This window comes from Equus przewalskii, chromosome 29 (genome assembly GCF_037783145.1).
Source record: "Equus przewalskii isolate Varuska chromosome 29, EquPr2, whole genome shotgun sequence".
NCBI lineage: Eukaryota > Metazoa > Chordata > Mammalia > Perissodactyla > Equidae > Equus > Equus przewalskii.
This window is the reverse complement of record NC_091859.1, coordinates 44,830,132-44,856,621: the sequence shown is the minus strand read 5'-3', so window position 1 is coordinate 44,856,621 and position 26,490 is coordinate 44,830,132. Positions and strand designations below refer to the sequence as shown.

Genomic DNA, 26,490 nt, shown 5'->3' with positions numbered 1-26,490 from the left:
TCTCTTTTTGAGGGTGGCTTTTCCCATAGTTTGGGTTATTTTCATTCTTTCTGATTTAAAAATAAAGTTATTTAAAGACATGCACAAACCCATGAGTCCATCTTTTGCTTTATTTGCAAAAACACTGCACTTTTCTCGTCACATTCTCAGTGAGATTTGACAATAACTAACTTTATCCTCCAGTCTGTGCTGGCCCTGCTCTGAGGGTGTCATTGTTCTAACTCCTTGCACCCTCACAGTGGCCCCAGGAAGCAGGGAATCATGTTCTCTCCATTTTACAGATGTGGAAACTGAGGCAGAGGAGCCGAGTGACTTGCTCTGAGCCCCACAGAATTAGGCTGCTCACCGCTCTACCCAGGATGGGAACCCCCCAGACTGACCTCAGACCCCACACGTGACCTCCCATGGGCATGGCTGCATGCTTCATTTCATCCTTTAACCAACAAATTATAAGAAGGTACCGGTTGCTGGGGCCATTGTTACTATTTTTTGGAATAGTTTTAATATATTGTATCATGACGGGAAAAGAAGGCTGGTGCAGTGCTTCTCTTGGTGAGATTTAATTCACGACTTGGATTATGGGTATTTTCGTAATGGTTTCATAAGTGATAGACAATTAGAAGCAGTCTGTTTGTACGTTATTATGTTCAATATGTGACTGCAAATTCAATCTTGGTAATTTTATTATTCAAATCATTTATGCCCTGGATCTTTTTATTCTCATTATTTACTTGACCTTACCCTAGATTTAAGAGTTAAGTTTCCAACTAAAAATTGTGTTTCTGATCATTTGTTTATTTGTAATTGGGTTTGCCTCATAGAAACTTATGCTAATCCGTGCACAAAGGTTTCTGGGACACTTGCATTAGTTTGAGATGTAATATATCAATATGTGTCAATGATCACATGTGCCTCTTACATGACCAATCTATGACGTCAGCTTGTTCCAATGTTATATATCTTACCCACTGATTTCCTTTCCATTTGCCTGGTGAATCTTTATCTATTTGTTGCTTTTAACCTTATTGTTTCTTTGTAGAAATGCCCTTAGAAGGCAACACATATTTGATTATTGTAAAAACCAATTTTATATCTTTGCCTTTTAGCAGAGGAGACTAACCTGTTTACATTTATTGTCACCACTGATGCCGAATTTCTCTCACAAAAAGTACGTTCCATGCTGGTTTCTAGTTCTGCTCCTTTCATGATTCATTTTTTTTTCTTTCTGCTTTTTTCTCCCCAAATCCCCCCTGCACATAGTTGTATATCTTAGTTGCAGGTCCTTCTAGTTGTGGCACGTGGGACGCCACCTCAGCATGGCCTGAGTGGTGCCATGTCAGCACCCAGGATCCACACCCGTGAAACCCTGGGTCACCACAGTGGAGCACAGGAACTTAACCACTCGGCCATGAGGCCGGCCCCCGTGATTCATTTCTTTACTCTACACACCGGCACGGAGTTTCACTTGCTTTTTCTTCCACCATCATTTAGAAGTAATCATGTCCTTGTTTCTATTAGTGGTGGCCTTTATGTTAACCAAATGCGCTCTTAATGATTACGCTGTTTCTCTAATGACTTGTCATTATGGTTCCTTCTATTCCATGAAGAGACATTAATTGACTCTTCTCCTAGTCTGCAGCTGCCCCCAAGCCTTTGTTAATTTAACTGGAGGTTACAGAACAGTTCGTTATCGCACAACAATTATTTTCCACGATATGCAGAGTATATTAAATCACAGTGTGGATTCTGTTTTCAAGTTTGTGGCCACAGTCACAGGAATGATTCATCTCTTGCTCCATGTATTAAATTGGTATCAACAGTCACTATTTTTCTTCATATTTTTTATCTAGATTATGATAGTTTCCAACCTTGTGAAATTTCAGTTGTACGTTATTGTTTGTCAGTCGTGTTGTAGGTGCACCCCTTCACCCTTTGTGCCCACCCACACCCCCCCTTTCCCCTGGTAGCCACTAATCTGTTGTCTTTGTCCACATGTTTAACTTCCTCATATGAGTGGAGTCATACAGAGATTGTCTTTCTCTATCTGGCTTATTTCACTTAACATAATTCCCTCAAGGTCCATCCATGTTGTTGTGAATGGGATGATTTTATTCTTTTCTATGGCTGAGTAGTATTCCATTGTATAAATATACCATATCTTCTTTTTCCAGTCATCAGTTGATGGGCACTTAGGTTGCTTCCACATCTTGGGTATTGTAAATAATGTTGCAGTGGACATTGGGGTGCATGGGACTTTTGGAATTGCTGACTTCAAGTTCTTTGGATAGATACGCAGTAGTGGGATGGCTGGGTCATATGGTAGTTCTATTTTTAATTTTTTGAGGAATCTCCATACTGTTTTCCATAGTGGCTGCACCAGATTGCATTCCCACCAGCAGTGTATGAGGGTTCCTTTTTCTCCACACCCTCTCCAACGTTGGTTACTTTTTGTTTTGGTTATTTTTGCCATTCTAATAGGTGTAAGGTGATATCTTAGTGTAGTTTTGATTTGCATTCCCCTGATGATCAGTGATGATGAACATCTTTTCATGTGCCTATTGGCCATCTGTAAATCTTCTTTGGAAAAATGTCTGTTCATGTCCCCTGCCCATTTTTTGATCAGGTTGTTTGACTTTTTGTTGTTGAGTTGTGTGAGCTCTTTATATATTATGGAGATTAACCATTTGTCAGATACATGATTTTCAAATATTTTTTCCTGATTGGTGGGTTGTTTCTTTGTTTTAATCCTGTTTTCCTTTGCCTTGTAGAAGCTCTTTAGTCTAATGAAGTCCCATTTGTTTATTCTTTCTATTGTTTCCTTTGTCTGAGAAGACATGGTATCTGAAAAGATCCTTTTAATACTGATGTCAAAGAGTGCACTGCCTATGTTTTCTTCTAGAAGCCTTATGGTTTCAGGTCTTATCTTTAAGTCTTTGATCCATCTTGAGTTTATTTTTGTGAATAGTGTAAAAGAATGGTCAATTTTCATTCTTTTCCATGTGGCTGTCCAGTTTTCCCAGCACCATTTGTTGAAGAGACTTTCATTTCTCCATTGTATGTCCTCAGCTCCTTTGTCGAAGATTAGCTGTCCATAGATGTGTGGTTTTATTTCTGTGCTTTCAATTCTGTTCCATTGATCTGTGTGCCTGTTTTTGTACTAGTACCATGCTGTTTTGATTACTATGGCTTTGTAGTATTCAACAGTCACTATTAGACTTCTTAATTACGACCTTTGCAATCATCAGCTCCTGAGTTTGATTTCTTTCTTGATTGGCTTGAATTTATCTTTTATGCAATTTTTCAGGAAAGGTATTTGGGTGGCATACTTTCTAAGTCTTTGCAAATTTAAACTGTCCTGTTTATTCCCTTTGTCAAAACAATACAACTAGAAATAAGACTGAGTTCATAAGTCAAATGACTTTTCCGTCAGATCCCTGGTTACAATCCTCCCTCACTTTCTGGTTCCAGGTGTCACTGAGCTCAGAGGGTGGCTCGTCCAAGCCCTTGAAGCTTCTGTGGATTCTTGTCCTTCTGTCTTTATTTTTCCCTCTGATATAAGCTGGATGACTAGACGCTTTTCTTTTATTCTTTCAACTTGAAGACATTGCCATGGGATGCGTAGGTCCAGGATGGTTTTGTTTTATTTTGCGGGGTTTTCTTCAGCTACAGAAAGTTTCTTTCCAACACTCTGTCTTCACCCTAATCTGATTATTCTTCCTTCTTGCCATTGGGTTCCCCTCAGGAGCGTCCACTTTCTTAGGTTAGACGTCTATCCTCTGGCCTCCATACCTACAACTTCTTTCTTTTTGGCTCCATTTCTAAGCTTTCTCTTATGAGTTCTCTCTTGGTTTGGAGATTGACCCACATCCCTGTGTTGGTTTCTGCAGTGACAGTTCTTTTCTTTGCAGCTTCTTATACACATCTCCATTCCACTCTAATATTTTGGGTATCTTCGTGTTCATCTCCCAGTTCACACAGCAAACCTTGGGATTTTTGCCTTCGCTCCTGGACGTTCTTTCCTTTTGGTTCCTTGCTCCTGGATCACAGAAGTCACAGCCTCCTGCACCTCTTTGATATCAACAAGCAGCGGGTCTCCTGAAGACTCATCTGTTTACCGTAGAGGACTATTTTCAGAGCCAACTCTGTCGTTCAATCTTGAGAAAGTCTACTTTTGCATGGATGGTGCATATATTTTTTCACAGGCTCATGTTTGAATTTCAGCTTTGATGCTTTTTTTATTCCCTTTTAAGCAGGCAGAAGCCAATCTCGGCCTGGAATGAGCCAACAGGCTCCGTGCTCTCAGCTCCCAGAGTGGGGGAAGCCCTGCCGCCTCCAGGCTGGCCCAGGAGGCCTGCGTGATGTGCAGAGACACCCAACAGGCTTCCAGCCAGCGGGAGGTGGCTCCCAGTGGGCTCTTTTCCCACTTGGGGGGCCATGTTTTCTGCCTAAGCTGGGGAGTTTCTGCTCTTTGGAGAAGGAGATCTGAGTGGATAACACAGGCCCGGTGTGCCCCGGCACTCCTGCTTCCTCCCGCCCCACATGAGTGCTCTTCCCGCTAACTCTGCCCCTTCCAGTGAGCTCACCCACCTCTTCTCCTCGCCACGCTGCTGGGAGTCGAACTCCTGGGTGGGCAGGTCTCCAGCTCTGCCTGCTGGTTCTCTGAACCCTGTAGGAGTCCCCAGGTCCTACGGCCAGGCCCAGGCACCAGGAGGAAGTCACAGGCTTGTTCTGCATTCTGGGAGGCCATCATCAGAGGCGAGGCTCAGGGGATAACACAGGGCATCTCAGGAAGGCTCCTCCCATTTGCCCTGGACGTGCTCCCGTGGGGATGTCACCAGACCCTCAGCCCACGTTCCTCTTTTTCTTTAAATCATGATGCTATTGCCAGTTGTTCTTATTTCCAAAAATTATCTTGAATGGGGAGCTGGGCAGAGGCTGTGCAGCACGCACAGTGAGTTTGCTGCACGTTAATCCAGAGCCACGGCCACATCTCTGCGGCTTGGCAGCAGGAGCCAGACTCTTCCTCTCTTCTCCAAATGTCGGAGAAGATTGTTTGCTCGTGGCACAGGTGGCCAAGGTCGCGGGGAGAGGAAGCTGCAGTCTCTCTCTCATCTGTGCCTCGTCTGTCACATGCCCATCTGTCCTATGGACAGCCGAGGCCGCAGGGAACATGACCCCACAGGCCAGATGCCACCAAAAGCCAACAAAACTGGGAGGCGCAGCATCACGACCAGGGGCCCTGGGGCTTTCCAGCTACACAGCCCCTGGGACCAGACGCACAAGAGGTTCCCCAGAAGGCGCCCAGGGTATGGCTTCATCCTGAGGCAGCCACTGGGAACGTGAGCACTCCAGAATATTCTGGAAGGTGCCACACAAGGAAAACAACAATCCTGTCACCTACACAGAGACTCCCACCACCTTAAGACCCTGTAAGGTCAGCCTGGGGACATCCTCACCCCGTCTACAGATGAGGAAACTGAGGCTCAGAGAGACTTTAGTCAGAGAGACTAAAGCGACTTCCACAAGGTCATCGAGCCAAGTGTGCGTGAGGACTGTCGCCCTTGTGGGACGATCCCATGCAGAAAGTGCAAGGACGGCAGCCCCAGAAGAGGGCTCGCACGCTGGGAGGCGCAGGGAGGTGCCCTCACGCATGGTGCCTGGTGAGGCTGATTGATGCTCTGGTTCAGGGGGGAGACACACGAGGGGACCCAGTGACAGAGCCGAGGCAGTGACGACGCTGGCGTAGACACCGTCCCAGCTCCTGCATCACTGGTATGTCTCAGGTTTAATGGGGAGGTGACATTTAAAGTAATTTGGAGTGAGACACGGATCCCTCTATTTCATTTTTAAAGGCTGATCTTTAACAGACATCTAAGCCAAATGCGGTATTTCATCCCCACTGCGGCACACAGGGGCTGTCCGGAAGGGGCCGGTCAGCAGCGCTGGGCCGGGAACAGCGGGTCACACCTGGGCACACCGGAAGGACAGAGCGCACAGACACAACAACGTGGGCACTGGTCCAGCGAGACCAGAGCCGGGGGTGAGGGGCACGGGCACACACCGTCTTACTTTTCACAGCACAGTGAAGAACCATCAAAGTTCCCTTTGTCCTTCATGAAAAAATAACTCACTAAGCAAGGTCATCTGAAGGTTATAAGGACGCATTAGACCAACAGGGAAAAAACACGCTTCCAAGCCCTCTGCCAGGACCTTGTGCCCAAGGAGTTCATGAGACCTGGAACAAAAAGTGGAACTCACCCAGACAGCTCTAACGGGAACTTGGGATCGCTTCAAACCTCATCTGTCCTTATCAGAGGCCCACTGCTGAGCAGACAACGCAAGAGGCTCGTGCTTGCAGGACCACAGGGCCATGCTCACATTCCAGGGGCCCCTTTCACTTCGGGTACTTCAAGAGCGCTCTCGGCATGTGGCATGGGTGCTGACAGGCCCTGGATGGCCCGCGGCTGCTTGCCTCCATCCCTGGCATGGTGGGCTGGCACGGCTGCTTGCTCTAGAACGGGTATCCCATTCCGCGAGGCTATTTTGTGAAGGTCCCTCGATGGGGCACCTCCCCTGTCTGAGGCAGAGCCCCAGCCTTCCTCAGATTGCTGAGATTTGGGACCATTTGAAATTCTCAGATCCCAGAGCTCCGCCCATCAGGTGGAGCTCATCCCAGCAGGGCGCCTGTCGGACACACACACCTGGGCTGTCTGAGGCAGGCCCAGCTGGGGCCGCTTGCGTCCCTGGAACCCGGATCTCATGGGGGTCTCCACCTGGGTCTCCACATGGCCCGAGGAGCGTGTGATACTAGTGTCCATTCATCCAGACAGTTACAAGGGGCACCGACACCCAGGGGTCTGGGGCAAGACTCAGAAGCAATTTTCCAGAATATCTGTGGGCTGCACTGTGAGCAGGATTTCTCTAGATGACATCCAGGCCAAGGGAGTGGGTTGCCCAGAAACCTCGCCCAGCACGCAGGAAAGATGTAGAGGCCTCACATGCAGGCACCGTGCGGGCGACAGCATCACGTGTCCCTCCCACGTCTTCCAGCGTTTGACTCCACTAGGGCACACGCATTACCCCATGACAGGCTCAGAGTCACTGTCATAACCAACGGCAAGTCAGAACCTGGGGAGAATGTGGCCCCCACCGGAACGTAGGAACAAGACCAGGCCCCCCGCTGTGGACGGAGGATGGTTTTGACCAGAAGTGCCCCTCCCTGCCCTGCCTTGCCCTGACTGTGGGACACACACGGGCATCTGGCCAGCGCCCTCCTGAGGTCAGCATTTCATTCATGTATTCAGCAAACACTTCTGAGTTGTCCTAAGCAATGACCATCTTTGCAGGCCCAACAGGCACCAAAAAACAGCCCCTCCTGGGATTCTGGAGGAGGCCCGTTGGCTCCCTGACATCTGAGAGCTGTAGGTGCTTCGTCCCGGCATCCCCAGTATCAACATGCAGCCAAAAAGGGATGCAGGGGCAGAGAAACAGAGGTGGGAAGGGAGGGGATCCCGCAACACTGAGGTGCTGGTCATGTGATCCAGCTGCCCTACAGGGACGAGGGGAAGGCCTCCCAGGATACGGCCAAGGAACCAAAGTTCAGCTTCCCAGGCCTCACGCTGACCATGATCCTGACCCTGACCCTGACCCGGTCCTCTTGGCAGGCTGCTGGTCATCTCTGGCAGCAAGAACACCCCAACCCCATGGTGGTGGGCTTGCCCCCTACCCGCTGGATTTCTCCACTGGGCACACATCCTCCCATTGAACTATTCACCATTTATGTATTTAAAACCATTCGAAGAACAACTGCTTTCAGGAAAATTGAGACTAATGCTGCACAATTACTGTAAATAGCTACCAGCGTGGAACGTCTCCCATTACGAAATTGGCCAGAAGCGCCGATGGAAATAACGTGGGCTTGGTGAAACCAATTTTTTTGTTTTGGGGCTCATTGCTGCTGAGAAAATGAAGAATGTCACTGCTCACAACACGAGCGGGTGCCGTGCGGGCCGTGTGCGTTTCTGTTTACACACAGACTCTGTTAAAACGTCCACTATTATTGTGGTGATGAATAGCAGCCATTCAAGACAACACGGGATGGATTGTTGACGGCGATCAGAGTAATGGCTTGGTGCTTCTCATTGTTTGTGCAGAAGAAAGGAGCAGTTCTGTGCACGGACAGTGACTTCTGGGTGAGTCCCCGCCATCCACTCCGTCTCTCGAGACACTATAATCCAGAATCCCCTGCACCAAAGCCTCTGGCCCTTGGGAAGATGTCGTATCATGGAGGATCCAGATGACTGCCAGGCGCTCCTCGGAGGGCAGACGGGAGGGTCCGGCTCAGGCTGGGGCCACCCCGTCTCTCTCTCCTTTCTCCTCCCTCCTGCTCCTCGCACTTCTCCTCTCACTCGTCCTGCTGCTGCACCTCATCCTGACCTCAGGGGCCTTTCTCCTCTGGCCACCCAGGCCACACCCTGTGCACCGTCCAGGCTCCACAGGACCCACTGTAAACACCATCCCAGCAAATTCCCGATAACGGACAGCCTCTGAGCCCTGCCCGAGTGGCCGCTCAGCTGTAGACCTCACAGCACAGCCGGCTCCTCCTCTGTCTCCCTCATCCTTCCAAGTGGCCGGGGTGGCCCCGTAGCACAGACACACAGCGCAGAGCCCGGCACCGAGATGAGGAGGAATGACTCACATCAAGGACTCTCCCTGGGAAGAGCAGGCCGAGCCCCCGCACAGTGGCTGGGGCCGAGTCTCCCACTGGTCTGCGCCAGCCGGAACTCTCAGTAGAGGACAGGAAGTTCCGATCTTATCCTAAGGGGCCACTTTCCGCAGCCTCCTAGCAGTGATTCCAGCTGGCCTTGGCCGCAGGAGGGGAGAGCCCTGAGGGGGTGCCAGAAGCACAGTCCTCATGGGTTCAGGATAGAAGGGGTTCAGCTTCGTGCTCCCGCACATGAGATTTGAACAGAAAATCCAGGTGAAAATCCTGATTGTCCAAGAGAGGCAAATCATTGCTCTCTCCTTATGCGGAGACGTATAACTCGGAGACACAAGTGTCACGAATGTCCACCAATTCCCTCCTGGGGGGACCCACTGCGTCTAAGGCAAGAGGTTCTTACATGGTGCAAACTGGATTTGGGATTATCCGACAGCACCCCGTGTCCTTTCTTGAGTTCTGATGACTTCCCTGGAGCCCAGCCTTGCTCTCTGCACCTCGTCTTCAGCCTCTGCAATCCGCTGGCCCGGCTGGTGCAGACGAGGAGGACGGCACCATCGTGTCGGGAGCTGTGGACCCCTGGAGGCCCATTTCCCAGGGGCTAAGCTTCCCTCACTTGCATCCCTGGTCCCCGGTCAGGGGGGTTGGGTGAGGTGAGGTGTGACACAGCCGATCTGCTTGTCAGGTGCCGGGATCAACACAGAACCCCATTCGCCCTCTGTCACCATCTCTCTGTTCCAGGGGTGTTCCCAGGAGGCAGTGTGCCATCCGGACCGGGGGACCATCTCAGAAAACGCCCAGGGTGCATCCCTGTGTGTGTTTCTCTGAAACAGGAGAAGCAGGGAGCAGAGGCCAGCCCATGGCCATGTTCACAGGAGGAAGCCTTTTCTGCTGAGATGGGCGCTTTGGGGCGCCGATGAGCCCCAGCCCTCCCCAGCTGCACCAGGAGGGGGATACGGCACATGGGCAGCCCCTGGAGGCCCTCAGCGCACAGGGCAGGTGGGGGTTCTGGTGGGGGCCCAGGAGGACAATGGAAACCCCAGCTGATCCTCAGGGACAGTCATCACCCTCCTCCAAAGGAGACACGGAAAGACCCGCCAGAAGGCGGCTGATGGTGACCTCTGGTCGATAAAGTCCCAGGCCAACACCCTGGGGGTTCGGAATCATTTTCCTTTTATTGGTTTTCAGATTGAGAAGCACAATGGCCGCTGAGACTGGGCTCTCTAATAAACGCTTCTAATCACTGGGATGGCTCATTCAAGAGCGGAGACCAACTGAATGCCTCCCGGAGGCCTGGCCCTCCTGGTCAGTGCTGGGCTGACCCTGTCTGCAGGAGCTCCTGGTCGGAGCTGGGGGCTAACTCTATCTGCAGGAGCTCCTGGCAGGTGCCGGGGGCTGACTCTGTCTGCAGTAGCTCCTGGTCAGAGCTGGGGGCTGACCCTGTCTGCGGAGCTCCTGGTCAGAGCTGGGGGCTGACCCTGTCTGCAGGAGCTCCTGGCAGGTGCTGGGGGCTGACCCTGTCTGCAGAAGGTCCTGGCTGGAGTTGGGGGCTGACCCTGTCTGCAGGAGCTCCATGGACCCCTGAGGACCTGGGCTCAGGAAATGGACTAAACGTGTGTCCCTTCAGGCTCAGAACAGTGCTCAGGGTCTAGGGTGGCCTGGGCTAGGCAAAGAGGAGTGCTCAGAACATGCTGGCTGGTGCGATGGATGGCCGGCCTGAGGGTGGACGGGAGAGAAGGCCTCCAGCTGTGACGAGAGCGAGGCCGGTCAAGGAGAAGTGACAAACTGCACCCCGTGTTCCCCAAAGTCCGGGGGCTTGCAGGTGAAGGAGCCTTTTGCCACCTTGGGCAGGGAGGGGCGACGTTCCCAGCAAAAGACCAATGGGGAGGACTCCCCTTGGGGATGGAAACTGGGGGTGCATGTGACCCTAGGCCGTGCATAGGCCCAATGCCATCAGCATCGGAAAGGCTGCGGGAATTTCTGGGTGTCCCTGGGCCTAGGAGGGGAGCCCCACAGCCCGGGCTGTGCTCTGTTGGTGGAAGTAAACTTCCGGCCTCCCGGGGGGGATTCAGATGGGGGCAAACACAGGGTGCACAGTAGGGCCCGCACACGTCAGCTACACCACATCCTCCCCTTGTCACTCACGTGGGTGGGGTCAGCTGCCAGGGGGAGGACTATACCTCACCTCCCTCCATGAACACGGCCACCACTGTTCCCACTTGCGGGCCTCCAAACTGCCCCACATGACACTGGGTGCTCCACCACGCTGGCCTCCCTGTGTCCTCAGTGAGCCCCGGCTCCCTCTGACCTCTGATGGCAGCTGCCGAGAGGTTCAGGGCTGGCTGAGTGAAGGCCGGGAAGCAGCCACGGGCATCCACGGGAGGAACAGGCCGGGAAGCCTGAATCCATCCTGGCACCCGCCTCTCCCCACCCTCCCTGCACCACGCTGTCTGTCACCCTGTCCCCTCATGTACACTGCAGACCCAGGGGTCCCTCGGTTCCAGCTGAGGCCAGGGTGTCTCACCTGCAGCCCTGCCCAGGCAGAGTGATCTCAACTCCACGGCCAGAGCTGGCCTCACACAGGCAAAGCTCACTCTGTCACTCCCCAAGTCACTCCAGGGCCTCCAGTGTGCTCAGGACGGATTCCAGCATCTTCCATACAGCCCCCGGGCCCTGCCTCACTCACTCTGGTGACGCCCTGGATCCCGGAGCTTGTAAGAAGCCAGGGCCTCTCAGGAGCTGCCCCTAGGATAGGGCCCATGTGGACACGCTCTCCCGACTATCTCCCGGGCAATTCGGCTCAGCCGTCCCTCCCTGGGAAGCTGTGCCCGATGACCATGCGAGGCTCCAGGAGGCAGGGCTGGCGAGCTCCCCAACGGCAACTGCAGTGACCCGCAGGTAACAGGGGCTTAATTAGTATGCAGGGAAGGAATCCACGTGGAAGGAACGTTGGATCAGGCTCAAAGCTCTGGAAATTTCCACAGAGTATCCTAGGATGATTTTCCCTTTCTGTTTTCCCGGGAACTCATCAGGGTATTTTCACTCCCAGATTTCCTATGTATTTGGAATTTATCCACAACCTTTCTGGAAGCATCCTCTCCTTGCCCCCTCCCTTGGAGAAGACTCTCCGTGGAGATCCTGCAGCGGGCCTTGCTGAGGGGCCCCCCACGGCGGTCCACGGCTCTCTCCAACCTCACCTTCCTGGAACTGTCCTCATCCCAGACGCCCCTCATCTGCCTGGAGCCCCTGGTCCGAGCTTCCTGAGGATGAGGGCACAGAGCCAAGAGTGGGGGCACACCTGTGCGAGAGCATGTTGTCCCTCTGCCCTGAAGGTGTGGTTCCCACAGTTACGGAGTTCCCGCCCAGCCCTCTCCCTTCACCCCGATGGCCTGTCCCGCTGGCATGGGATTCCAGTGGACGGTCACACCCTGGGCGCCGGCGCTGCTGTTTTCTGGCTTTAGCGATGCGGCTGAGCTGTCAGAGGCACTCTGAGGTCTGAGTCTTTGTATGTGACCTATTTTTTTTCCCTCTGAGTTTTTAGAATTTTTTTTTCATCTCCCACAGCCTGAAATTTCATGCTGCTCCACCTGAGGATGGGCTTTCTTCCTTCATTTCCGGCCCCAGGTGAGCACTTTCACGGGGAGTCCACGTCGCTGAGTTCTGAGAATTTTTTTAGGAAATATCCCTTTGATAATTTCTCCTTCACTTATCTCTATTTTTGGATCTTGTATTCTTCAGGCCTCTGGAATTGATCGTCTATTTTTCCCTTTCCTATTTCCTACTTTTGAAAAAAATTCTACTCTCTGGCTTTCTGAGATTTCCTTAACTTTATGCCCCAAACACCCTACTGGATTTTTAACAAATTCTGTTACACACACAGACGTAATTTCCAAAAGCGTTTTGTCTTCCTAATGCTCATTTAATTTCAGTTAGCTACTGCTGTGTAACAAGCGGTGCCCATGAAGGTCTCTCTGTTCACAAACCTGGGACTCAGGGGCATAGGGTGACAGCTCGGCCTTGCTTCCTGGGACACCTGGGCCTGGCTTGATGACGTGGTCAGCGGGGGCCAGGACAGCAGAGGGCTGGCCAGCACCTCTCCCTCCTCCGGGAGCCCAGGGTTCTCCTGTGCTCTTCGGCACAGTGGCCTCGGGGCCATTAGACCTCCTACATGGGCCCAGGGGTCTGGGGCCAGTATTCCAGAGCTTCCTGGAAGTCCCCAAAGGTCCCCACTGCACCATTCTACTCATCAAGCAAGTGACGAGGGCTGGATGTGAGTGGAGGGGAGCTGGATGCCCCCTCCCAGGAGAAGGGGCAGAGCACGTGTGTCCACCTCAGCTGCCCACCTTTCTGGGTCCTGGCACAGACTCTCACGTCCCCGTGTTGCGTGCTGGCTTCATTGTGCTTGTGTGTCTGTCGGCTGTTTGTGCTGCCTTCTCTTCTGCCCCTGCTGGTGCCCCCGTCCCTCCAAGGTCCCAGGTCCTTTTCCCTCCACTTGGTTCCTGCCTCCCTCCCTGGTGACCCCCCGCCTTCCACCCATGTGGAGAGTGTGGCGTTTGAGAGCCGACGGGTAGATAGTGGGCTTCACAGAAGCCTCCGGACCGCAACGCACAGCACCCAGGTTTCTGCTTCTGGCTTGGTAAGTTAGTGGGTAAGTCAGATAGGGTCCCCCCAAATTCATGTCCATGATCCAGAACCTCGCAATGTGACCTTATTTAGAAATTGGGGCTTTTAAGAGGTAATTAGCCAAGGATCTCAAGAAGAAATTATCTGTGATTTATCCCCAAATGCAATGACTGGTGTCTTTATAAGAGGAGCAGAGGAAGGTTTGGCATGCACAGGGTAGATGGCCATGTGATGGCAGAGACTGGAGTGATGTGACCACAAGCCCGGGAGCCCCAGGAGCTGGGAGAGGCAGGAAGATCCCTCTCCTGGAGACTCTGGAGGGAGCGCGGCCCTGCCCACACCTTGATTTCAGATTTCTGGCTCTGGAACTGTGAGAGAACGAATTTCTGTTGCTGAAGCCACCAGGTGTGTGGTCGCTTGTCACCACAGCCACAGAAAACTCGTGCAGTCAGTTTCCCCAGAAAGAAGCCCCAGCGTCCCGACCGAGGCCTCCAGGAACTGAGGGTTCTCCCATCTCAGGACTTCAGTTTCCACTCAATCTCCTGGTTTTCAGGACGTTCCCTCCACCCATGGTGTTGGCATTATGGGGTCCAGAGTCCATCGAGTGTGCTTTCCCTCTGGCATGAGCCTCCAGTGGGTCCGGTCTCTTGTAGGGCAGAGGCTGCCCGGCCCAGCGGCAGGGTGGGGAGGATCTGGGATCTCCTGCAGCCTTCTCACCGGCCCCGCTGTTCCAGCCCAGCCCCACTCCACACACAGAGGTACCTGCCATCCCGACCCCTGGGCATCAGGGACGGAGGGCAGAATCAGCTGCTCTCGGGATTCTGCTCTTCCAGGGTCTGCTAAGTGCACCCGCTTCCACCCTTCAAGATTGCGTGGCTGTCATCTCCTCTCCTGTTTATCGTGTGTGTGGATTTGTGTCATTTCCCCTTTCTGTGTCCTGTCACTTTGTAAGAGTTTCCAGATGGCAGAAGTGGGCAACACGTGTGTTCCATCATTTTTGACTATGATCTTGGTGCAAGCACTTGCTAAGTTTCCCACGGACTTCCCCTTTGAGAACAAGCACCAATGTGAGGGCCCAGTGTGTGGAGCTTGGTGTGTGGGGCCCCACATGCTCCTCCTTCTCCTCGTCCAGCCCTGGGCGACTGCCCGGCTTGGGGGAGTGCTCCCTGAACCCTGGCTGACTGTGGATGTCTGGAGCCATGCGGTGGGCATGTTTCTGGAGCAGAAGGCCCCGGCCCCTCTTTCTCAAGGATCCTCAGTGGGGGCCACACCTGACACACGAGGCCCTTGGGTGATACATTTGGAATCCAAGAATGAAGAGCCGCCCTGGGTGAAGCTGGCTTTCTGCAAAAGGGTCTTCCCAGGATTGCCCCCCTCCTGAACCCTTGAGCTCGCAGGAAGTTGAAGGGCAGGAGTTCCTGGCTCGAACGGGCACTAAGCCTGCATGGGTGGCCTGGACAAGACCAGCCGTCCATTCGGTCAGTGGGAATGTGCAGCCAGAAGGGGCTGGGGACCCTCCCTACCAGGCTGGCTCTTAAATTCCAGACCAGGGCTATAGTGGATGACGCTCAGCATTTCAGGAGACGTTAACAAAGAGCACGCAACAAGAATCAAGGACACGAAACCCACCAGGGGCCTTCCCGTCATGTGGCTCTGTCTGCAGGGAGCGCTAACCTCCAGAACCAGCTGGCAGGCTGCAGGCAGGGCTGCCTGGCCAAGTCAGCAGCTCGTTTACGGCCAGATGCAAGAAGCAAGAGGCGCTGACCAGCAGGTTGCTGGCTGGGCCGTTGGGTACCAAGCAGACCAGGGCGCCCCTTCCTCACGTCTAACGGAGACCCCCGGGGAGCCATCCACATCTCGCCTCGGTGCACTCCTGGGACGCCTGGGCCGAGGCAGAATTTGGACGTCAAGGCGCAAACGTGATCAGAGGCAGCTGCTGCTTGGGCGTCTTCCTGGCATCTCCCCACACTCGGGAAAGTGTGCTCTGGCGGAATGAGCTCCATGAGATCCAAGTTCCTGAACAGAACTGTACAGATACCCCACCAAGTGCTCCTCGCGCCCCACAACGGGGTGTTTGCGCATACAGAATCCAAACGTGGTCCTTAATTGCAATTTGAAAAATGGATTTCAACCGGGCTGTTTTATTCTGATTTAGGAGATGGTACAGCAGCTTGCCATCGAGCATCTTGCAATATATAACATTACAAACTGTGGCCAAGGGAGCACTGATCAGAACATTGTGGAACACCACTAACACGTGTGGTCTGCGGCCCTGGCAGGCTAACATCTGCGGAGACAAGCAGCAGTCGGCAGGAGGACGCTCTGCTCGCTGCGTGGGTCTTGACTCCCCACTTCCGACCCCCAGCCTTTTCCCTCTTCTTCCGTCTGCTCAGGAGCATCGCGGCGAGGGGCAGAGCCGGGCAGGGCTGAGGGACAGGAGGCTGCAGGGCTGACCGCCAGCTTCCAGCCTGGCTCCAGGGAGCAGGACCCACGTGGGGGTGCTGCTCCTGGCTTTGGGGAGATCCTGTGATGTCCACTCGGGTCACCTTGCCCAGTGCAGACCAACATCCACAGAGCAGGACAGAGTGAGAAGGCAGCGCCTGGAAGGCCACCACAGCTGCCAGGTCCTCCCCTGCATCCCCCTCAGGACAGTGGGCTCCCAGCCTGGCTCTGCTGCCTACAAACACGACCGCACCTCACGCTGTGACAGTGGGCGTGCGTGGTCACCCCACGACACGGATGCACTCAAATATTCTCCTTCTCTCACTTCCTCCTCCTTCTAAATGCTGGTCATGATCCATGACATTAATTTCATGATGTGCTAATGGGGTGACGACCTGCACTTTGAAAAGCAGTGATCTAGGAAATGCAAACATCAGCACATGGCTGGGGTCTGGATTCAGTTAATCAGCTCATCGGTGGATCCATGCATTCCTGCAGGCCCGGGGCGAGTGAGGAGTGGACCATAAGGCCCAGAGTCTGCCCTCCAGCAGCTGACAGCTTGTGGGAATGGCTGCAGCCCATGGGAGAAGGGGTGGGGCATGACAAGGTGGGGTCGGGGTGTCTGCCATCTCCAGCTGTGGCTGTGGCTGCAGAGGGCCTGGGCTGAGAACAGGCAGCTGGGATGGAATTGGCAGTCATGGGGCCCACCGATCATCAGGTAACTTAAAGTCCACCTCACAGAAAACCAATTTACGGTAATACGTGAAACCCCACAGCGCTAACTGACCATCCAGAAGAGAATCACGATACAATCCTGGAAGAGGGATTACAGGTTCCAATTATGTGGTGTTTGGGTCCAGAGCTCTGCTAACATTGTAAGGAAGCTGTGAAAGCAGGTCACCCCAGGCCAGGGTTCTGTTAGAGCCAGAGGCCCATATCCAGATGCTTGACAAGATAACGGAGCCCACTGGGTCCCCTGGCATCATCACACAGCCACTCAATGGGGTCTGCCAAGGCCCATCTCCTGGTGGAAATAGGACACCACAGCCAGCAGGTAGGAGGGAGGTGGCCGAGCCCCCTGCAATGCTCCGCCCTGAAGGGAGGGCCGTGCCTCCACGTGCTCACACTGTCCCCTGCAGGGGAGCCGAGGACCCTGAGAGGGAGCCTGCCTCCCTGATGTGCCCTGGTGCTGCAGGCTTCCTTCCTGCACCTGGACCGCGGGCTTCTCCTGCTGCCCCCGGCCCAGCAGACACGCTGCCTGCACACCTGCCACAGCAGCAGGCGCCCTCTGGGGCGGGTGGGTCAGAGAATCTGCCTTCTGAGCTGGAAGAGGCGTGGGGCTCATGCAAACCCAGGGCCAGCTTCTGAGGTGGGTAGACCCAGCAGATTGAAACCTGCCCCAACAGCATCCTGACCACTGGGCCGTCGGCAGTCGCTCAACTTCTCTGAGCTATAATTTTCACGGCTACAAAGCATGATGACTGTGAGCCCCCAGGCCTGTGGGGCCGAACCAGAGCAGCGACTGCCCCAGTCTCAGCACAGTTCTCTGAGTGAGACAAGGAACCGAAGAGCGCCCGCAGAGAGAGGGGGGCCGAGCCTGCTGAAGGGGCTGCGGGCCAGGGTGCTCGGTGCCCCTGCTCCATGCAGCTGTCCCCACAGATCCTCCGAGGGGCCGGGGGCAGAGCACAGGGAGCTGGGAAGGGCTCGGGGCCTTGATGAGACGAGAAGCCCCATTCGCCTGTGAGAACACTGACGGGAGCTGCCACACGTGGGGCCTTGAGTGCCGCCTGACCCAGCCACACCCCGGGGCGCATGGCCACCTTGGCAGACTGGTACCTGGGGCTGCAGGGTTGTCCCTCTGTAGGGACAGAGGCCTCCCAGGCACTCGGCCTATCATCGCCTGTCTGGACTGACTCCTAGGAGTGGAACCTTCCCCCAGCTTGAAAACAGGACGCATCTGCAAAGGGATACCACAGTGGGCAGGTGGCCTGGGGCCTGCCCTCCAGGCCTCACCTCCTCTGGGTACTCATTCGAAAGCCTCCGGCACACAGGGCTGCCTGGGTCCTGCTGGGCATCCACACCCTGACCCTCGGGTCCCAGGATCCAGGGATGGTGGCCTCAGCCGCCCAGGGGTCTGCTTGTCCCCAGGTCTCCTTCTTTCCAGAACGGCACACAGATGTGACCTAGAAAGGTCAGCACCTCCTCTCAGACGCTCGTGGAGGTGGCAGCCACACCTCAGAAGCCCGCCAGGCCCCTTGGAGCAGCAAGGCAGGTGGTGGGTAAGGAGCTGGGAGATCCCAGCCCACTTCGCAGGTGTGAGGGCAGGACCACTGGCTGCTGTCTCGAATGCGGGTAAACAACCACAGCAAACTGCTCAGACAAGCACATGGTGCAGTTCCAGGACTGGGCTGCCCAGGATGGCTCACCCCAGCCCAGCCGTCAACACTCTGCACCGACAGACAGCGAGCTCGGGGCGGGCACTCCCAGGCCAGGCCCAGGACTTAGAAGGAGAAGCTGCCGTCAAGGCTGAATTGCCCAAATTCCCACAGGCACAAGAGGCCTCCGAGAAATCCGACGCGCAGCGTCCAGCCTGCTTCACGGCTTTACAGCCTCACCCTCATCATTGCCCCGAGAGGCCACATGCTCAAACCCCAAGCGCCTGCCACCTGGTGGGACCAAACCATCTCAGGCTCTCCTTGGAGCAGCGACATCAGATTGGCCTCTTGAAAAAAACGGCTGGAACAGCCCCTCTGAGCTCTCATGCGGAGGCTGCTAAGGCAGGAGCAGGGAGACCACGGGTAGATTTCCCTCTGGTCCCGAGGGGCCACGGCCCCACCTCTCTGCGTAATTCCTGGAGGAGACTCACACGCCAGCAGGAGGTGGAGGCCACCGCCGGGCAGGCCTCAGCCTGTGGAGCAGCCGGCGTCCCCCTGGTGGACATGCGAGCAGCAGGGCGGCGCCAGCTCCCTAGGTGGCACCATCGCAGAGAGTGCCCTGACGAACTGACCTTCAGTAAAGGGTCTCAGAGGTCGGCCCCAGAGCCCCTTCGCCCCTCTGCCTCTGGCCTGTGGGCGAGCAGCGTGGCACCAGGTCGGGCTCAGCTCCTAGAACCAGTGTCCACAGTGTGCCCCCTCGGTGGGATCTGGGAGGGACTGACGTGCCCAGGGGCTTTTGAGGTCTCTGCTCTCAACAGCCACGTGGTGCCTGGGGCAGGAGGAGACCCCCACCACCTCCCACCCAGTCTTCCTCTCTAAAGGCCCCTTCGCCCCACGGGAGGTTTCTGAGGCTCCTCTGCGGAGCCTCTACCCTTTCTCTAGCCTGGAGTTGGGAGCACAGCCACCCCAGAAACAAGACGTTGTTCACCAAGGATCCTCCACGGCTGGATGGTAACTTACGGGCTGACAAGCCTTGAGGGCGGTTCTGTCCAGCCGCTCAGCCTGCAGGCAACCTCAGTGACCATCCGATTGGGCGGGGACAGCCCAGGGACCCACCATCAGAGGATTCGGTCCCAGAGGGTGGAGAGGAGGATGGGGAGGAGGCAAGGACTGGTGGCTTCTCCACAGGAGGAAGCCAGCGACTGGCTCCTGGCCATCCCCATCTTCGCTGCGGGTCCACCTCCCCTCGGGTGCTCTGGTGTCCACCTGAGGCCCTCTCCCCTCCCGGTGCCCCCACAGGAAGGCAAAGAGATCCACATACGTACCGTGGTGGTCTTTATCCGCCCCCCGGGCTGCGTGCACGTCCAGCCTGACCGGTTGATCAACAAGTCACAGCCTTCCCCCTCCAGACAAGGAAGCATGTCACACCACTGCTTCGTTCTGATGATCCGTGCTGCGGAGAGAAGGGAGAGCCCGTCAGTCGCTGCTCTGCTCACCTGGGACCGGGGACGGTACCCGACGTGGCCTGATTCCCTGTGCTGGGTCTCGGCGCCGGACACCAGGGATGGGACGGCCCAGTGGGAAGCACCTGGTGCCAGTCAGGGCGGCCTGGCCGGTCGGCTCCTCCCCCTGGTCTCCTAGCTGACAGCTCACTGCCCAAGTCTGGCTCTGCGGCTGGCCACTCAGTAAGCAGTTACTGAGGGCTCGAGGAGCAGCCACGGCCCCTTCCCGGGGGGACAATTTAGTTCTCTCTTTTGTCTGGACTCCACTTGACAGCCAGGAAAGGACAAGGGGAGGGGTGCTCCTGGTCAGGACACCCCCCACATGCTGTGGGGACGGCCTGGGTCAGTGCCAGGAGTGAGGGCCACAGAAGGGGGGGCTGAGGCTGCCATCAGGCTGACGCACTAGCAGACATTACAGTGACTACAGCCCTCCCTGGGGGTGACCCTGGCTCCAGTGCCAGCGACGTCAGGACCCAAGACTAAGGATCCCCTGTCCTTGTCTTCACCCGAGGGGAGGGAGGTGCAGGGACAGGAGCAGGGAGACCCCGGGGGAGCCCCTGAATAGCACGGTGACTCCAACCCAACTTCTTCCAGGCAGGAGAGCTGTGCTTCTCTCTTCCCGGGGAACCCACCCCTGTCCTGCGGCTCAAGGTGGTGAGCGGCCTGCAGAGTCCTCTCTGATGGAAAAGCCTAGAAGCAAGGACTTCATAATAACATAGATACAGAACGTGTTCACGTAGGCGTCGTGAAAGGAACCTCAGGACTACTGGCCATTTTTTGAATTAGGACGAGGTGTACATCCTTCTAACCACACGTATGACTGCGTTGGCCACACTTTCACAAAACCAGGATCTACAGCAGAGGAGGGCGTGCAGTCAGAAAGCTTGGGCATACAGGTGGGACGCCAGACCTGCCAGACCTTAGGTTAGCTCCAGGCGAAGTTATCGACACGCAGGCTCCCACACACCAGGGCCTACCCCCAACTCTGGCTGCCCAGGTGGTGACGCGAGGAAACCCAGGATCTCACAGGGAAAGGAGAGGTAAAGGCTGGGGTCCGGGTTATGGGAAAACAGATGCATCTTCACGCATTGGCCCTGCGCTCACAGAGCAAAACAACGTGCCCGCGGGATGCAAGGACACCAACCGCACCCTCACGCTGCCCTGGAGCTGGAGGGCCGTGCGGATCCCCCGTTCCCAATTCTCGTCCATGCCAAGGTCTCAGGACCTGCTTGCTCTTCGGGTGGGGCTTGTCCTCCAGGTGGTCTGGAGTGGGTACTCCGTGCTATCCCTGCTGGAACTCCTCCTTCCCGGGAATGGAGGTTCTGGTCCCCTTGGGCCCCGAGAAGCAGAGAACTGGCGTCTAAGATGCAGCCTCACTGACCACCCTGGCAGGGCGGGGAGGGTCCCCTGTCCCCACACATGGCACAGGCTCAGAGGCCCCCCAGCTTCCCCAGCCGCTGTCTCCTGGGCTTTCTTTTCCATTTCATATGTTTTCCTTTATTTACAGAAATCAAAGGACCCCAGTGTACCTCACCTAGAATTGTTGCTGCCCAGGATCCTTATTTCACTGAGATTTCTCGCAGCAGGGGAAAGAGGACCAACCATGTAAACAATTGGTTTGCAGACACGTGTGTGCATGCTCATGTGTGTTCAGACGTGGCATTCACCGGATGGCGCAGGGGGCTCCATGGGTGTGCACCTGGGCAGCACACACAGATCTGTGCTCAGAGGGGCCAGTGCTGGCTGATGCTGTGCTGTTTCCATATCTTGAAATTCTTAATAATTTCTAAAAGGGTCCCTGCATTTCCATGTTCCATGAGATCCCCCAATGATGCAGCCAGCCCCGCAGGTAGTAACTGTCTCTGCAAGAGTGGTGGGTAAAGGGCCATAGGGGACCTGGGAGAGAGCCCACCCCAGCGAGGGCGTGGGCCTTGGGACCATTCCACAGCAGGTGGATTTGGGAAGTCTTAACAAAGGGGTGGACCTGGGAGGCAGTTTGGAAAACAGACTAAGAATGGCATCCAGGGGACTGGCTTGTCGTTGCCAATTCTGACAAACCATTATGAGCCACCTGAAGAACTGGAGGGAGCACAGCCCAGAAGAGTTCTGGGATTGATTAGTTATGCTTGCCATGGGCACAGCAGCGGGCCCTGTGTGCAGTGTGCTGCCACCCCGGGCTCGACCCAGGCATCTTTCTATCCACAGCCAGTGAGGTGGGTTGTTCAAGAGCCTGAGACCAACTCCTTTCGAGGCCATGCTGCGGACAGAATCACGTGCCTTCAAAGTCATATGATGAAGCCCTAACCCTCAATGTGACTATGTGGAGACTTTACAGAAGTAAATAAGGTTAAATGAGGTCACAGGGGTGGGGTCCTCATCTGACAGGATTAGTGTCCTCATAAGAGAGCTCTCTCTCTCTCTCTTTCCACCATGCCAGGACACAGTGGGCAGCCAGCTGTCTGTCAGCCGGGATGAGATCCCTCCCTGGAAACCGGATCACCCGGCACCTTCATGTCCAACTTCCAGCTTCTAAAACTCTGCGAAAATAAACGTCTGTGTTTAAGCCTTGAAGATTATGGTATTTTGTCACCGAAGCCACAGCTAAGACAGCCAGGGAGACCCCAGGACTTGGAGACGTCCCTCGTTCAACTGAAAAGTCAGTGTGGGAAAGGCTCCAGCCGGTCAGAGCGGCTCCCCATGCGGGACAGAGAGGCGCCTATTCTGCTCGCTGCCTCGCGTGGGGACACGGGACCCCTCGGCTGCCCTGAAAACGTCTCCATGATGAAGAGCCGCGGCGGGCGCTGGCTCTGGGAGGAGCCCCCTCCGCACTTCCATCCAGCCCCCAGGACCGGCGGCGTGACGAGCCCGCTGCATTTACCAGCATGCCTCCCTGGGGCCTCTTTCCCTCGTCCGCTCATTATTCCTGCAGAAGTCCCCACAGCCGCCCTACTGTCCCCGATGCATCATTTTGGTGACAGTAAAAGATGGCACAAAACCTCGTTGGGCACCAATGAGTACAAACCTTAACCCGTGAGGAAGCTACAGGATTGAAATGCACGCCCCTGATGCCTGGGAATCCTATGAGCAATGCCTGAGCAAAGAGCCCGAAGGACAGGCGAGGGGTTTCCCTGCGATCAGGCAGGAGGGAAATGACGTTTCAAGATCTGGGAGGCCCTGCAGCACCTGCCGGGCTGCACAGAGGGGCCGAGCCATCGGGAATAGGCAGCAGTGACAGGCAGTCAGGCTGCACGGGCAACGTTAGAGGTCGGGTCCCGATGCCCGCACCACATTGGCCAGTCTGCGGGATACACTGCAATGGGGCCAGGCTCCAGAGTGAGCACAGCTGGCTGAAAGGCCTGGGCCTGGGTTCAAATCCTGAACTACAGGGTGCCAGCCGGGGCCTCAACCAAGCGGTGCTCATCCCACAGGCTTGGTTTTCCCAGGGAAGCATGGAACCCAGGAGGACCAAGGGGAAGGTGCGGGCGCAAGTGCCCAGCACGAGGCTCGGCTGGTCTGTGCTCACAAACAGGCATCCTTCACTGTCAGGCGCTCACAGTCACTGGGACTACGGGCTGGGGACGGTGGACGGACGCCGGGGTAGACGAGCCAGCCCTCCACACATCCCCCTCTGTTCCACTCAGACCCAGTTCACCTTCCTGGAAGCACACATGGGGCTGTTGCTTCCTCCCCTCCATCCTCCTGCTCCTTCACACACTCAGCTCTGAGATCTGGGAGATGGGGGCACGCGGCCCCTCTGCCACCAGGAGAGAGACCAATAAATGATGTGTCTACCTCACGGTGGGGTCGAGGGTCAGAAAGAGGGAGAAAGGCGTGAGGGGCGGGGTCCTGATGGCCTCAGGTTGGGGGGATGGTCCTGCCCATGCTGCAGCCACACGTGTACACATGTGTGCACATGCACAGGAATGCATAAGTCACACAAATGCACACTTGCAAATGATGCTCATATACCCACGTGTGCAAACAGCACCCACACGCACAGACAGGTACACATGTGCATTCACAAGTACACACACTGACAAGCAGACACACCAAGTCACCGGGCACTGCCCCTGTCCCCCACCCAGTGGTGGCCTGGGCGTGCCAGGTGCCAGCCCAGCCGAGGGCACCAGCGGGCAGCGCTGAACACACAACGCCTCTTGTTTGCGGCGGGAGCTCGGCTCACTCAGCCCGGGCCCGCTTCCTGCTGCAGGCCGTGGAGGCACGGTGCTGGGCCACCACGTCCCCAGGACAAAGGGGTCTTTCATGCCTCTTGTCACAATGCCGACGTCCAGGCAGCTCTCGGCCTGCGGGGGCGTCCACTGAGGGCTGGCAGTGCCAAGGGAATGTGAGTGACAGTGGCTGACAGCTGGGTTCTGGGACAGTGGTCGCGGCCTGTACACAGGCCACAACCATGGGAGGCTCCTCGGTCCACGGTGGGTCAGGAACAGGGGGTCCCACTCATGATTGCATCCCCGGTACCTGTCCCCGGATCTGGGAAAGAGCAGGTTTGTCCAGACCGGACCTCAGGGCCCCGAATGGACCAGCTCCACCAGTCCTGAGCCTCTGACAGGACACTGCAGCCCCTGGACTCCATCCATCCTGGCCTTGGGGTAGGCCCCACTCCCTCCACCTTGCACACGTCCTCAGAGATGCCACCAGGACCCAGCACACACCCCTCCACCCCCAGCCAGGGTCTTCATGGCACATGGGCACACACATGTCCATACACATGTGCATACACACACCCACAGCGTGCACTTCTGTGACTTGCTGCCCACCGTGCATGTTCGTGCTGGTATAGACCTGCAGGGCTCCCCCTGCCCCTTCTCTCTGGCAGGGAGCATGGGGGTCTGGGGCTCAGGCTTCACTGCTCGAGACACCTCTGCGTGCACATGAGGCCCCTGCTGCCCAGAGGAAGCTCTGCTGCTGCCCAGACACTCGTGTAGGACAGAACTGAAGACGTTGAAGGCCACGAGGCCAGTGCATGCTGGGTGGGGCGGCCAGGGCTCCGGGTCTGGGGAGGGGAGCAGGAGCCGGGCCTGTGTGTGCCTGGGCGTAGGGAGAACATGCTGGGAAGGAGGCTTGGCCAGGCGCAGGTCCTGGACACTACGCAGACACTCCTGGTCAGTTGGCTGAAAGATCAATTTGCCAAAATTGTCAAGCAAACTGACTGGAGTAGAAGTCGGATCACAGCAGCCACGGGTGACAAGGGCTGGCAGAGGGGCCGGGGGGGGACACACCCAAGCAGTCAGGGCAGTGATCTGCATGAGGGACAGGGCAGCACTCCACAAGGGGGCTGCATGATGCCAGACCACCAGAATGGTGGGCGGACCCGAGGGAGGGTCCTCAACAAGGGGCCCATGCTCGGGTCCCAGCAGACCGCCAGGGACATGTCCTCACCAGCGTCAGGAACATGCCTGGGGGACACGCACAGTGAACACCCCACTCACCCCTCCACACCTGCCACTGTCTGCTGCTCAAGATCCTGCTGGACTCACCAAAAATCAAGGTCAGCGCACCAGCCCCTGGGAGCAGGGCTCAGCACCATGCGGCAGCGGCTGCGACCTTGACAAATAGCCAGACACTCTCTTCCTGCCACTCCCCATCCCCAGCCTGACTCCCAGCAGTGGACAGCTAGGTGGGGTCCCCACCTATGTCAGGCTCAGCTTCAAAGGAGATTGGGCCTTCATCCGCTACACTGGGTTGGACGTTTCCATGACAAAAATTGCAACGTTCTCATCGCCGAACGTCTGAGAACATTTTATTATCTCAGTAAGGCAGGAAAGTCCTCATCCAGGGAGGAGAAAGGACGCACTCGCATTCCCCCAGCACAGTTTTCCACTGGACCACACTTGGGGACCATCTGGCTAGAGCCGCTCTCCCTGGGCACAGCCCCCTTGGGAGGCAGAGACCAGCGGGCTCCACTGGAAACGACCAGCGTGGAGGGGGCATGTCCAGGCCTTGGGCCCTGTGGCTGTCCTGCCTCTGAGAGGCCCAGACGTTGGATGCGTGTGGAGACTGGAGATCATGTGCCCTCGTCCTGGTGGTTTCATTACGTCAGCACAATGACGGCCACACGAGCTGTGTGGCTCCTTCCAGGGCCTTTTCTGGAGAACGTTAGGGACCTGCTGCTGCCAGGGGTGGGGGGTGGGGGACAGTGAGTCAGCCTGGCCATCCCCTCCTGGGAGCGCTCAGAGTCCTAATTCTGCACACCTTGTTTTCTTGCCTACATGGACCCCCAGCACCGTGTGAACGAGGCATTGCAGCAATTTCATGCGGCAGTGGCATGGGGGCCTCGGGCACAGTGGGTGACACACATGGGCAGGCTGACCCAGGACCATACTCACACCCTCACACGCACTGCTCGCCCCCTGCCCCGGATGCCCGTCCTGGAGCGGGTCATCAGCAAACAGTGTGGCAGTCAGCGTGCCAGGATTCTCCTGTCCCCGACTCCGCAGTGACTGCTCCTCCCATCCGAGGCAGCACGGGGTCACGCTCATGCAACTCGCCGTGTGTGGGTGGGCGTCGGCAACCTCACGTCCGAGAATCAAATGTGGAAGGAAGTGGAAACAGAAGTTTAAATGCGGGAGGACGTTCGCTCTGCAGACCAGCAGGTCCATCTCCCTCCAGCGAGCCCTAAGCTGGAGCCGGTGTCTTCCCACACATCTGCCCTGCAAACTTAACACTGCCAATTTAAATGTTAGTGGTTTCTCGGGTCTGTTTGTGTTTAATTTGTAAGTGGGTTTTGGTTTATTCCAGTTTATAGTCTGGTGAGGGCTCCCGGCTTGGTGTTTGCGCAGATTCTGGCAACACTATCATAAGAACAATT

General features: G+C 55.9%; 1 protein-coding gene across 2 annotated transcripts in view; it reads right to left on the bottom strand.

The window, feature by feature from the left end:
• The window catches only part of TAFA5 (TAFA chemokine like family member 5), a 248,878-nt gene that overhangs the window by 22,915 nt on the left and 199,473 nt on the right, over window positions 1-26,490 (bottom strand). For both annotated transcript variants that reach the window (XM_070600655.1, XM_070600654.1), the window contains exon 3: window positions 19,485-19,612. In XM_070600655.1, the coding sequence (XP_070456756.1) occupies window positions 19,485-19,612 (128 nt within the window). The remainder of the gene's footprint in view (window positions 1-19,484; window positions 19,613-26,490) is intronic.